Here is a 14,884-nt window from a genome sequence, read left to right on the forward strand (position 1 = left end):
TTTTCCCATAATTCATAAAATGTTCTCAAAATAGGACGACGTTATCAATTAAAAAAGACACTGCTATCTTTATGCAGAATATTTTGATTTACATGACTAGAACTAGCTTGTGCGCTTAATGTTTCTATGTTTCTACAAAACCATTTTATCTTACAACAATATAATATTTCAACTAAATGTGCTTTTGCCAACTGTCACTGTTATGTCAACAATAAGCAGATCTGTGCGCTTTATAACCTGTAGCCGCCTGTAACTGCACTAGTCAAGACATGTCCAACAAAACATTATCTTTATTTATTAACTGTAACGTTTTCTGTAAATGTTACGGCCCGACCGATAGATTGGGCCGATATTTGGGTATTTTCGATATCAACCGATAGCCGATACCTGCTTTTTATCAGCCGATATCTCCAGAACCTAAAATGAGACTTCCTGTTTTATGCCTTCCCGGTTCAGTCTGGGCTTTAAAATGAGCCCTCCCACAACTTCCTAGGCCTCAGGAGCGCGGAGAGATTTCGTGGTGAAAAATCGGTCACCAGTTTCTCACCTATTTTATGTATTTTGTGTTGTAAACGTTTGTGTATAATTTCGCAACCATAAGAGATAGAGACTTACCGTTGTTTGTTTTGGAATCTACTGATTTTTGTCTTTCAAACAAGCTCCCTCTGAAGTACAAACTAAACATGAACATACAGCACCCCCTTCTGTCACAGTTCAACACTGACACGTTTAGAAGCTTCATACACAGGATTAAAAATATTGCCCAAAAATATCAGTGATGCATATCGGCATCGGCCAGTCAAAATCCCCCCAAAAATCGGTAATGGTAACGGTAATGCTGTTGGAAATTGATCAAACTCAATCCAGCAGTTGAAGTAAACATGTGGATGACGTTTTACTGAGAGGATAAAGACAGTTAGCAACCAAATCCTTTACCATTTTGTTTTAAAGCTATAATACAATATTTCACACTTCCATCAGCGGATACTTACTTAAAAAACACTAAAACACTGCTACTGTCACAGCTGAAACTACAATTGTTACCTCAGTCAGTGCTGACAGCTGATGCTTATACTTCAAACCCCTCCAGTCCAGTTTTCAGTCTTTACTCAAGTGTTAATACTTCTAAGCTTGTTTGAAATGTGCTAAAGGATTTTTTTTTTTTTAATATAAATTGTAAATCTAATATAAATTGTAATACTTCACAATAAAAGTGTTTTGTCCACAGTCATGTAACCCCACAGGAGGTGACTGTAACATGTTCAGCAGCAGCAGTGGGACTCACATCATCGTCCGAGGAGGGAGCACAGAGGCTGACCGAGACCACTGGTGGGGCTGCAACTGGGACGGGCCTCTCTGGACCCAGCGTTGGCATGGCGACCACATTGGCAGTGAGCGCCTGTGGGGTCTGGATCTGCAGCACCTGGCCCGCCTGAGACAGCACTATGGGGCGGCCTGGGGAGGGACACAATACAACACACTTCTATTACAGGGATATACAGGACTGCAATCATATTCACGCTGCCTGTATCATTACCAAGGCTGTCATTATGTTAGTAAGTCAGTTTGTTTTTTCTGACAGTGTTGGGAGAGAAACATTTATTTGAAAAAGGCTTAATCCAGTGCTCAGCTTTAGCCAGGAGCAGATGCAGCAGCTCAGAGCCCCTCACTCACCTTTGAAGAGCCGCATTGACCTCATGGCTTTAACAAGACTTTCCTGCTTTTAAAATACAGGTGCAAAAGATCTTTACCATTGTGACCTATGCTCCAAACTACCACATTCCTAACCCGAGATGTGTTAGCTTCTTGAGACGCTAGAGCAGGGATATGCACATAGCAGCTCTGAAGACCTTTCTCCATTTCTCCATTGGCTTGATGAGCCAAATTTCAGAAGCATTTTTTCCGAGGAACTCTAAGTCACATAACAAATGTACTCAAAGCATTTGTCACTCTCTGCCATTTTTGTTAAAGGGGGGTATTATGCAAAATCGACGTTTTCAAGCTTTACATCATGTTATTATGTCATTCTCTCATTAAAAACATGCCTGAAATGTTGCCTTGGCACATTCACGTATTTTTGAGTAATCTGTAAAAACTCTGATGGCAGCCATTTTAGGGATAGGTTTGCCTGAGTCCTCCTAGGAACGCCCCCACCTCCTGGAGACGCCTCTGAGCTTTCATCACCAGCCGAGTAACCAACCACTGCTCCTCAGCAGAACCCCCTCCCCACTGATGCCACAGACAGCGTGTGGAGGGGGCGTGTCGGAAAGGGTCAGAGGTTCTTAAAGAGACAGAGGCCTATTTCAAGACATTTGCTACAGCCATTTTGAGAGAGCAATTTTATACAAGGCAGTTATTCTAATTTACTGCATTTACAGACCAACAGAAGGTTTCATCATCATTGTATTGTGCTATAGACTGGTGCTATGTGATTGAAAAAAGCATAATACCCCGTCTTTAAGTAGCTACATGTGGCCGAGGACCCCCTGCACTAGAATAAAATAAACTAAAATACTAAAATAAACCAAATGAGTTGCTACTTTCTCATGAACAACACAAAGATGAGATACTGTTCCATTACAAATAGCTCATTATCATTATTGAAAAGATTTAAATTTGAAAAACGACAGAGACTACTGAATGTTGCAGGATTTACAAATGATGTGAAAAGTAGGTGCCTTGAGGAGACCGACCCCATTCCAGTTAAACTCAGTGCCAGGAACCAACTCTCTGAATGACCCAGCAGCACTCACCTCTAGCTCTAAACGACCTGCCAGGGCTAATTGTGTTGACATACCAACACTGATGAATGAAGGTGGTACCAGATTCTTTTTATCTTCCATCCAAACTCACCACCTGCATGAAGAATTTACTGGGGTGAAGGTGAAAAGAAACATCTCAAACGTCTCAGAAACATCTGTGTTCTTGGGGGGGAAAAGCAAATTGCCCTTTATATGAATTCTCATGGCCCTAAAAGACAAGACACCAATTGGCAATTGCCAGAAAAGAGAAAATCCAAGTTCAAATGCAAGTTGAAAAAGGTCAAATACTCCACCCACAGTGAACCAAGACAGTGACAGAAGTGTTTATGTTGGCCTGAGTGTGACTGACATCACACACAGGGGACCAGATTAGTAAACCAGACGGCCCAAAACAACAGCAATAACTTGAAGAATACAGAAACCACAGCCCTAGAATGACCTTATATCCTGACAAATTGTTATGTCATAAAATACAAAGTTTACACACATTGTCTCAATTACAGTAGATGCTCACAAGGTTTTGTGCACTGCTCACAATCAGATAAAAGACCGAATAGGCAATAGACTTTCTCAAAATGCAAGAAACACGTGGGCATTAAGATAAGCAGTGAGTGAACATAATTGTGTTTAAAGCTCCCTCTAGTGGCCATGTCAAGGCTTTGAACATAATTTATGATTTTAACCAAGATTGTCAGAAAGGCGTAAACACAAGTCAGTTTTAGCAAGAGGCAATAAAAATCAAATGAGAGTGTGTTCTGACCTGTAGGTGGCGCTGGTTGAATGCTCATGGGAGCTGGTTTGACCACGGGCAGCACGGTCGTCTGCAGTGGCTGGATAATGATCGTCTTCGCCTGTAGGGGCGCTGCTGCGTGGGCCAAAGGCACCGCTGTGATCACAGGTTTGGGCTGGATTGAAACTTTTGGGGCAAACTGGATCGGCCTTTTAAGCGGTTGGGAGGGTTTGACTGTTTGAAAGAAAAAACACATACATATATTAAGAATGTATAATACTAAATAGGATTATACCATGGTCTGGATCAGAGGTGGGCAATTAATTTCCATAAGGGGCCACATGAAAAGCCTGAATTGAGTCGGAGGGCAGCACCAACAATAACTCGAACCTATTCTGCTCATCTTTGTGTATTTTGAATAGCTGATATCTACTGTTATTTAGTAAGATTATTATTTTCTGTATATACATATTTAGCCATGTCAAGCCATTATTTAGGTTCTTCAACTTTTCATCCTCGTTAACTTCAACCATCGCACTGAAAGCTCCTCTGTGCTTCCTTCAAACGGAGTTTGTTGGAAATGAAGCGATGCACTATAGCAGGGTCTCAAAGTACATTTCCCTGGGTCCAAAATATATCCAGAGTGTATCGCCGAGGTCCATAAACAAAAGCTCCTAAATAAAAAATTGTTTTGATTGGGAAAATACTATTGAGCAAAATTGTTTTCAATAAATGAACAATAATGAGCGTGGCAGGACTGTAGCCTCATAAAAACAGCTTACACTTATTGCACTTTACAAGCCTGTGTCACAAGTCTCTGCTACATTATAGTCAATATTCATTCACTCCACACTCTGTGGTCGTAAGCTACTATTGTAGCCACAGCTGCCCAGGGGCAGACTGTCCATTTCCGACTTGACTACATGTGTTGTTTATCTTGTCGTTGTTTATTATGTCAGTGCCCTCTGCTGGACACCTGTGGAAGTCTGTCCTTTTATTTTTATTTATAGATGCCCCCTAGTGGCTGGAGTGAGCATTCTGGTAATTTCTTTAAAAATTCATAACTCCGCACAGGAACGTTTATTTTTTTTTATTTTTATGAATTTATGCCCTACAAGTCGTGGGCCAGACTGAATCATCTCGCACCCAGCCCACGGGCAGTCTTTTGCCCTGGTCGGGTCTGGGTGGATACTCGATTCTGATTGGCTGGAGGCTGTCCGTTAAAAAGTGATAATGTACACCTAGCACGGCAACAGTTAAATAACAGTTAAATCACGTTCTATATCACTCCACTGCAGCTGCTTTTATAAACAATTGAGCTGGAACTAGCTTCAGGCAAAACTGATTAAAAAGTGAAATCACTCAAAAATAATTAATAAGCAAACAGGCCCCAATGAACAGTTTCAGTTTGCGGGTCCATGGTATAAGCGGGATAAAGCACTCCGAGGTGTCCATCATCCTCGATAATGAACACCTCGTCATGCATAACGTATTTTGATATGTTCCAATAATTTCAACATAATAAAACACACTTTACTGAATACTGATGTTCTACGTGCCTTAGATATTACTATTTGCTTTTGATAAGGAGAGAACCTGCTTACCTCGTTGAGACTGACTGGTTCTTTTTAGAGCTTTTTTCGTTGGGGTGACGGCCTCAGAAAACCCACTGGATTCTGAGCAAACTGACGCAGGGGAAGGCTGCGATTGTGGAGAAAGAGCTTCATCCTGAAAATCCAACATTAACAGAAGATTAATATATTTAACAACATTATTATTTGGCTCAATCCCTTTTATTTCCTATGGGTTACAGCTTCATTGACCCTAATCAAAGGTTTGAGTAATGTATAAGCTTGTATAATGTAATGATTCTCATACTACACATAAACATTCACAAGCTGTAACATATTGACATATCTTTCTGCTCTAAAACATGTAAAAAATGTCCTTGAAGTAACTTTGACAAAGCTATATAAAGACCAGATAACAGCGCAACCCCTGTCCTTGTCTTGACACAGTGAAAACATCTGCCTCCTAAATTATGCTAATTTGTCTCAGGTTGTCAGCACCTTTTGGTGAAAGGGATCCGGCCATACTACAGATGGACAGCAACGTATTAATTTGACAAGGTGTTTAAGGATTTTGTCATTAAGTGCTCCAAGTGCGATCCTCCATTGAACAGCTGCTGATCTCACCATATGGTCGAGGGTCTTGTGTGCATCAAACAAGGTGATACAAACACAGAAGTTGTGAATGAGACGTGTTGAAAGCAGTGACTTACATGTAAGGAGTACGGGGACAGAGCTTCCACCGAGGAGGGAGAAGGGAGCGAACTCAAGGTGTAGGCGGGTGACAGAGAGTCCACAGTCACCTCGCCATCTGGAGCCACAAGGACACACAACGAGATATACATATTTAGCACATAAGTAGCACATGGAACAACTGGGAGCTTCTTCTTAGCTTCTAAATGACAAAATTCATGTTTTTCCCCACCCTTTTTTCATAGATAATAATAATAATAATAATAATAATAATCGATTGTATTTGTTTGTTGATATAAATGGAGAATACATTGACACAGAAGTTGACATATATAAGTATCTATACAGACTATAAGTATTATTACAAGTGTTATTGTTGTACCTGTGCAGCTGCTCTGTGCGTCCACTTCGCTCCATGGAGAGATGTCAATATCAAAATCAAGGTTAGGTCCCTCATTGGCCTTTAACAGAGATAAATGTTATTGACTTTTATGAGGAAGAATAATTTTAGACGTGCTGTGGCTTACATATGCACAGTTGCGTGATTTTATTTGTTGCTAAGAACAACAGAGAATATAAACATGATCATAACTATTTAACACATGAATGAATAACCTGTTAATTACAAGACAGTTTAATCTGAGACACCAGAAAGACCGGTACAGAAACATGTCCTCCACCTAACAGGTGCACATGTTGCCCCCTCGAAATCACCAGGGAGAATCAGTTGGCTTTTCAAAGTTTATTTCGAGCTCAAATAGTACAGAAAAGAAAAGTGTAAACATAGGTCCCCTGTGAATAAAGGATAAAATAGTTTAGCGTACTATGGATTAAGTTTAAAAATGGACAAACAGATAAAACGACACTTACACGTCCCAGATGTCACAAGGCTTAGGCCACGGCCCGACTACTGCGCCACAGCTTCTGCCCTGAGGCTGTGGGCCTAGCTCTTTTAAACTAGCATAGACAGGTCACGTGATGGACGCGCTTCCGGTTTCAATTAATAAAAGACAGTGTTTAATTTAGCAAAAAGATTAATAAATACTGTTATTTACAGTGAACCATTTACCAACAATAAGAAAGCGCTTAAATACTTTGTCGAAAATGGGCTAGCAACACCCTCCCCCACTAAAAATAATGTTAAACCAACATTCCCTTAATCCTACTGGGGGGTCTTACTTGACTTAAACCATAAATTGTAGCAAATAAAATTTTAACCACAACAATACTTCACAAAAGAGTCCAGGCTAAATGAATAGTGTCCGTTATCCAAAAGTCCTTTGGCACGGCGGTACGCGCAGGTTTAAAGGTCCATTTCCGTATTTGGGTAGATAGTCCGTTGAAGCATTGGTGGGCCCCAGAATCTTCAGAATTGACTCAAGGAAAATACCTTCGACCCAAGATTTTGTAGCAGCATAGCAAACCAACTTAATAGCACGTACTACTTAAACAATAATTAAAGTACATTTACTACTATTGCACATATCTCTATTGCACACAAGCCACATACTTTAAAGTGCAAAGTGCAAAGTGCAACTCAATTAGCAGGTACATCAAGTGCATGTTACTACTGCATTACGACTGGGAATTAAAAGGATATAGGTTGGCCGAGGTGCTGAAGAAGCCGTCTCGGACCCTCGCTGGTTTGGACACACCGACAGGACAGGTCTGCACTTCCCGGACCGTGGGCTCACCAAGCTGGTCGTAGGTGTACAAGCGCCTGGGCCGTCTAGTTCTGACAGGTCTTGCAGATCCCTCCGAGGAGTCTGAGGAGGATGCCTCTCGCTCAGATGAATCCGCTTCCCGCACTGGCTCTGGCTCCGGCTCAGGGTCAACCTCTGGGATCAGGATCACCCCTTCAGCTCTCTCCTCAGCAGGTGCAGCTCCCTGTTCCGGCTGTCTTGGAGTGGGGACTCTAGGTTGGAACTCTCTGGCAGTTGGATTGAGCGGCTGAAGAGCGGGTTGGGGTGGCAGGACGAGATGGTAGTCTTCCTCACTAGAGCTCTCTGTACCTGCAGGCTGGGTGTTGCACTTAACACTTGTCCCTCTTCCTGGCGACGTTCTGGTTCTCCTGCTTCTCCTTTTAGGGTTGGGGACGACAGGCGCTGGTTCAACCAGGTAAGGACAAGGTAAGAGCAAGTTTCTGTGCAGCACACGTCTTCTCCCTACAGCATTCAGAGGCTCAACCACATAGACAGGGCTTCCAGGGCCTTTGCTCTCCCTCACCACATGGACAGTGTCCTCCCAGTGACTGCGGAGCTTCCCCGGACCACCTCGAGGCGTGAGATTTCTCACCAATACATGGTCACCCGGGTTCAGCGTGGAGCTCCAGGCGCGCTGATTGTAATAATCTTGGCCCTTTTTTGCAGACTTCCTCATGTTCGTCAGGGCAATGGCATAGGCTTCCTGCATTGCCTCTCTCCACTTCTCCGCATAGCCAGCAGGGGTCTGTTTCTCTGCGTCACCGAGCTTCTTGGGAAACAAGAGGTCAACTGGGAGGGTTGGTTCACGTCCAAAAAGCAAGAAGAAAGGAGAGTACCCTGTCGCCTCGTGGATGGTGGAGTTGTAGGCATGAACTACTTTGTTGAGGTGCTCCTTCCATCTGGCCTTTTGTGTCTCCTCCAGTGTCCGCAGCATACTCAACAGAGTCCTGTTAAAACGTTCGGCAGGGTTAGCTTGGGGGTGGTAAGGTGTAGTGCGAGAGTGTTGAATACCACCATATTCCTGGAGCTTCCGAAACAGCTGGTTCTCAAACTCTCTCCCTTGGTCGTGGTGGATCCTGGATGGAAACCCAAAGCGTGGGATAAATTCGTCAAACAGCTTTCTGGCAGCAGTTTTCCCAGCCTTGTCTTTGGTTGCGTAGGCCTGAGCGTATTTAGTGAAATGGTCCACTAAAACCAGGATATACTCTTCCCCTCCGTTGCTTTTCTCCAGATGTAAAAAGTCTATTGAGACCATCTCGAATGGTGCAGAAGTTTCAATGCTTTGAAGTGGTGTCCTTGTGACTCTGTTGGGCCTTTTGTTTTTGATGCAGCTGCAGACACGTGTGACATAGTGCTCCATCTCCTGCCTCATTTTTGGCCAAAAGAAGCGCTCTCGGGCCAGGGCCACCATCCGGTCAGCACCCAAGTGTCCCATCTCCTCATGGAGGTACTTGTACACCAGGGGCTTCAAGGGCTCTGGCACCACCAGTTGCAGCCTGTTGTTGGTCTTCCTCCACAGGAGTCCATCTTCACCCAGCTGCAGCTTTGGCCATTCTCTCAGGAGAACTCTGACTTGCTCACTCTCTGCAGCTTTGTCTCTGTACTTCAGGTAAGTGTTTTCTCTTTTCAGGTTGGAGACCCTCTGGATGGCTGGATCTGCATTCTGCTGGGCCTGGATGTCTTGGATGGAGAAGGGCTGAAGGGGTGGTACAGCACTGCCATCTGGTGGTAGGACATCCACATTACAGGTGACAGCAGAAATCCAGTTGATCTCACCTGTTTGGCTGCTTTTGACTGCTTTACAGATGCTGTCCATGACCTCCGGCTCACACTCTTCCGTGCACTCCTGCATGATGGTTTTGATGGGCTTAGGTCTGCGAGAGAGAAAGTCAGCATCTGTGTTAGCTGTTCCAGGTCTGTACTTGAGTGTGAATCTATAGTCTGCCAGCTCTGCAACCCAGCGGTGACCCGTGGCGTTGAGTTTTGCCGACTTGGTAACGTAAGTGAGTGGGTTATTGTCACTGTAGACTGTGAAGTGTGGCGCGTGGAACAGGTAGTCACGGAAACGCTCTGTGATGGCCCATTTCAGTGCGAGGAATTCCAGTTTTCCTGAGTGCAGCTTGTAGTTCTTCTCTGCAGGCGTCAGGGTTCTGGATCCGTAGCCAATGACTCTCAGTGCGCCATCTTGTCGCTGGTACAGCACAGCACCGAGCCCTTGCTCTGAGGCGTCAACATGGAGAATGAAAGGCTGCTCGAGGTCTGGATATGCCATAACAGGTGGATTTGTAAGTTGGTTCACAAGCGTCTCTAAAACTGCTCTGTGTCTTTCTGTCCACTGAACCGGAGAGGAGGGTGGGAGCTGAGCACCTGAATGTTTTGTCCCCTTTTTGTGGCAGTGTTTTGGCTCACCTTTGGGCTTTGCCAGCAGCTCATACAGTGGCTTTGCAGTCCTGGAGAAGTCCTGGATGTAAGCTCTGTAGTAGCTCAAGAATCCCAGGAGCTTCCTCACCTCTCTCACTGTAGCTGGGGTCTGGTACGTGAGCGCCTTTACTGCCTCCACCTCTCTTGGGTTCATCCTGTATCCTTCTGCAGAGATCACACGACCAACATACGTTACTTGTGGCTTAAACAACTCACATTTTTCGGCTCTCAGCTTCATCCCACAGGCTCTCTGTCGCCGCAGGACTTGTCTGACGTTTTCCACATGTTGGTCAAATGTGCGGCTGAAAACAAGGACATCATCCAGATAGGGCACACAGACTTCGTCCCTCAGATCTCCCAGGCATCCCTCCATGTGGCGTTGAAAAGCAGCCGGGGCATTTGAGAGGCCAAATGGGATCCTGGTCCACTCATAGAGTCCCCATGGTGTAATAAAGGCTGTGTATGGTCTGCTCTTCTCGCTCATGAAGCCTTGGTGGTATGCTTTGCCCTGGTCCAGGACGGTGAACCAGGAGTTTCCACCCAAGTTTTCCAGGATTTCTTGGATCCTGGGGATGGGATGACGGTCTGGCCAGGTCTTCTCATTCAGCAGCCTGTAATCAATGCATAACCGGAGAGTGCCGTCCTTTTTCCTGACGCAGACTACCGGTGAAGAGTAAGAGGAATAGGACTTTTGAACCCAACCTCTACTCAACAAATCCTGAATGTGAGCCTTGACTTCCTGATACAGGTGTCGGGGTATGGCATTGTATGTTCTCTGGACAGGAACAGAGTCTTTCAAATTAATGTCCATTTGCAAACCAGTGACACAACCAGCATCCCACTCATCTCTGGCAAACACGTCCCCCTCCTCCATCAGCATCTGACGAACTCTGTGCTGCTGCTCTGCCGAGAGGTGACTCAGATCTACAGGCGGGACCCAGGGCTCCCTCTGTGGTGCTTGACTGGGCTGCTCCGGTGAGGATGTGGCACTGCCCTCTGGTGACTTGGGCTCTAGTGGATAAACAGCATAAACACTGTGTAACCAGCCAAGCGTTGTGCGGCCACAAAGAGTAATATCAGTCTGTTGTGTTTTCAACAGTTACCTTAATCCTTGTATTCTCTTGATGTTGAATGAGCTGTTCTCTTACTTTGAGTCCTGTGGGCCACGGTGTCTCCGGGTTAGGCTCCAACACGACGTGAGTTCCACAGAGCAAACCTTGCTGTAGATAGTTGCATTGCACTTGGATGGCGTTCCTCTTTGGGACAGTAACTGGCATTCTTCCCAGACGAGCAATGTGGGGGTTGTTTTCAGGTGACGGCTTCTGTAAAACAGTTAGAACAGCCCTCGCAGTTTCCTGACCCACATCAAGTGCTGAACAAAATCTCCTTACCATGTGACCAGAAGGAAGACAGCTTCCAAGACCCTCATTTGCCAAAGCCAGCTCCTCAATTACATTAAATCCAATAATAGGACATTCCAGATCTGTAGAGGCGACTAAGATAGGAACAACTACAGGTTCATCACTCATCCCAGCAACAGCATCTTGTGACAGTGCAAACTTCACTTCAATCCAGCCCTGGTATGGAATCTTTGTCCCATTTGCTGCGGACAGATCCAGCCCTCCTTCCTCCAGTAACTCTTCCACCGGCCTCACAGTAACATCAGGTAAGTGTCTCAGTTTCCACTTATCTCCAATGATGGACACTTGTGAGCCAGTGTCCCACAGCACTTTGGTGTCAACATTGTTCATTGTGGCTCGAACAAGGCACCTCCTCCCCACCAGCTTAGCAGTTTGATGTTGTTTACCAGTGAGGGGCGCTGTGGTGCAGAATATGTCCGTGTTCTTACCAAGATGTACGCTGGTTTCGATCTTGTTGGTGGAGGCTGTGGTGTTCCTAGGCGCTCTGCGGCAACCAACGGCCCAGTGGTCTAGGCTCCCACACTTGTAGCAGTGGTCGCATTTCCCCCCTGGATTGGTCCGTTGGCACTGGTGACACTGCCGGTTGGGGCGTGTCCTTGGCGGTGGTCTGTTGTAGCTGTGGCTGGCTTGTCCCCATGGTGGTGGTTGTCCGGGTGGCTGGTGTAGGCTTGACAGCTGAGTGGTGAGATTCTGAATGGCTTCACAGATTGCTTTGTTCCCCTGGTCTACTTTCTCCATCAATGTGTCACGTTTTTCAAACTTTTGCTTTTTATAACTGGTAGAGTTACTGTCATAACTGCTGCTCTCTGAATCAGTGAAATGTGGATCTTTACTCACCGCTAACACCTTGGCTCTGGATTTGCTTGACAGCTTGCCCTTCCTCTCCATCTCCAGGTTGTAGGCGGCGGTCATTTTCTCCAGCAGAACTTCATCAGTTATTCTTGGATTTTGCAAATATGGCTTTAAGTCAATACGGATGGTGTCATCTTGGAGTCCGGTAAGTATGGTTTGCAAAAACTGATTTTGGATGAGCTCTGGGCTGTACTTCAAGCCAGTGTCTGCTCTTTCTGAAGCAAAGAGTATCTGTTGCCTTAAGTCCATAGCTCGAACTAAAAACTGGACTGGAGTCTCTCCGTGATCTTGTGCAGCACGAGTTAAGGAGTGGTACAGCTCATTAGCATCTTTTTCAACAAAATGAGTCCGCAATATTTGTTTCAGAGCTTTCAATGACAAATCATCTCTACTTTCCAGATAACTTCGCAGTTTTGTTCCTGGAATCATAGCTTGAAGGACTGCATCAATAATTTCGCATTCATCATATCCCTTCTTTAATGCTTTTGTAATTTGTCTTTCTAAACTTGCATATCCCAGCTTATCCGTTTGATTATGTTCACCAATTTGTCCATTAATTTTCAAGTCTTTTCTATACATTGGGTGAACAACAGTTTGAGTTCTTTCAGACAAATTATTAGCGGCAGTAAGCGTGGTGGCAGAGGTGCGTGGTCTTACCACAGGTTCCGTGTTGCTGGGCGCAGTACCAGCTGTGTCCGCCAGAGGGCGGCGTGGCGACGTGGGACCAGACGTAGACAGCGTTTTTCTCAGTTCATCAATTCTGTCATTTATTTTCAATAACAATGACGTTCCTTCATCTTCAAGCGACGTGACATCCTCACACTCCAAATGCTGCAGAATTAGCCTTCTCAATTTGCGAGGTGAGTTTTTTTCTTCATCTTCAACATTGATTTCAAGTGTAGTGCATATTTTAAGAAGTTCCGAAGCAGGTAAGGCAATTAGCTTTCCCTCGATTTCTTCCAACATATTTTCCCATTCAGACACTTGTTCGTTAAAGTCTGGCATGATTGGAAAGTCTTTTACCTTGGCTTTGATCGTGACTTGTGGTGGGTTGTGTCGTCTTCCTTGACCTCGCTTCCGTTAGCATTAGCTCCGTGATAGCTTCGTGTTGGCGTCTCTCGTAGCGTATTCCACTCACGAATATAGTCCACACACGCGCTCCGGTAGCCACAATCCACGGTAGCGATCCAGGTCATCCACAAACTTAATCCAACCGGGCTGAAACACCAAGATTTTGTTGCCCCCTCGAAATCACCAGGGAGAATCAGTTGGCTTTTCAAAGTTTATTTCGAGCTCAAATAGTACAGAAAAGAAAAGTGTAAACATAGGTCCCCTGTGAATAAAGGATAAAATAGTTTAGCGTACTATGGATTAAGTTTAAAAATGGACAAACAGATAAAACGACACTTACACGTCCCAGATGTCACAAGGCTTAGGCCACGGCCCGACTACTGCGCCACAGCTTCTGCCCTGAGGCTGTGGGCCTAGCTCTTTTAAACTAGCATAGACAGGTCACGTGATGGACGCGCTTCCGGTTTCAATTAATAAAAGACAGTGTTTAATTTAGCAAAAAGATTAATAAATACTGTTATTTACAGTGAACCATTTACCAACAATAAGAAAGCGCTTAAATACTTTGTCGAAAATGGGCTAGCAACACACATTTTTTCACATGAGAACTGAGCTTCATCAAAGTCCTATTTGTAATTTGCGTAATAGGGAAATGAGTAACTCACAAAGCCTGCATGCTCCAGAGCCTCCAGCAACTCATCTGCATCTCCCAGGTTTTCAAGTTCATCAAAGAGACTGATGTCTGTGAATGAATACATATTATTATTGCTACATTAAATGTATTACTCTTCATCTCTGCCTATTACTAAAGCACAAGCATCAAGGATGCTGATTTCTCATGTGAGGCATTACAATTTGAAGTATATAAAACAAACATGATACGATTTAATAGAACATTTTAATTGTTTTTGAGATTGTAATTCATTGTAATACGTCACATTACAATGTTTGGCATCTTGTTACATCATCCTTCATCACAGGGGGACACGGCTAACAAGCTAAATGGCTAAAAACGTGCGACACACGAATTAAACGTATTTCATGAAAGGCCTCAAAGTTGGTTCTTGCTGCAAAGGTACTTTATATCGTTAGTTGATCGTAAAAACGCCTTTATCTGACGTAGATCCTTCTCGAATAGAGAGCACTCACCCCACTCGCCTCCTTGGTCGATGGAGATGAGACCCGTCTCGTTATCCATTACAGGATAATGTTGTGGATTTTCTAAATCTGACATGGAAACAGAAGCCATTCGCTATTAAATTCATTTGCGTGATCAAAAAATATGAGGAGATTTGGCCTTTGTCTTCATCTGCTGTCACCCATAGTCCATCAGATGTTATGTTTTGGCGAAAACTTCCTGTTCAAAGATACACGTCTGACTTTACCGTAAGTCTACGGGTGCCACCGAGGTCCTAACAAGTGAAATTACCAGCAATGCCCCTTTTGACCACAAGGCGTCGTGATATCCCTAGTATTCAGTTGTTTTCTGGAATTATCAAATCAGATATGTTGATGGTCTGTGTGGGTCCATAAAAAAGTAGATCTGTGACTTCTTATCGTTAAAACGTTGACAGGCTGTAAACTTTAATAAAAAGCGAGAGTTTTTACTGTTTTAGTGCCTATAACTTCAGAGAACATTGATCCCAAAATTATATGAAGTATT

The 14,884-nt window shown here is 44.3% G+C and overlaps 1 protein-coding gene across 1 annotated transcript in view; it reads right to left on the bottom strand.

Moving 5' to 3' along the window:
- Nucleotides 1-14,616, bottom strand: part of atf6 (activating transcription factor 6) — a 33,937-nt gene extending 19,321 nt beyond the window's left edge. Inside the window, exons 1-7 of the mRNA XM_079574587.1 lie at nt 14,371-14,616; nt 13,887-13,963; nt 6,136-6,214; nt 5,774-5,871; nt 5,097-5,220; nt 3,523-3,726; nt 1,286-1,455 (exon numbers count right to left, since the gene is read on the bottom strand). Of these exons, the coding sequence (XP_079430713.1) occupies nt 1,286-1,455; nt 3,523-3,726; nt 5,097-5,220; nt 5,774-5,871; nt 6,136-6,214; nt 13,887-13,963; nt 14,371-14,470 (852 nt within the window). The 5' untranslated portion in view covers nt 14,471-14,616. The remainder of the gene's footprint in view (nt 1-1,285; nt 1,456-3,522; nt 3,727-5,096; nt 5,221-5,773; nt 5,872-6,135; nt 6,215-13,886; nt 13,964-14,370) is intronic.
- Between the last annotated feature and the right edge of the window lie 268 nt (nt 14,617-14,884).

Source organism: Gobius niger (assembly GCF_951799975.1).
Source record: "Gobius niger genome assembly, chromosome: 17".
Classification (NCBI taxonomy): domain Eukaryota; kingdom Metazoa; phylum Chordata; class Actinopteri; order Gobiiformes; family Gobiidae; genus Gobius; species Gobius niger.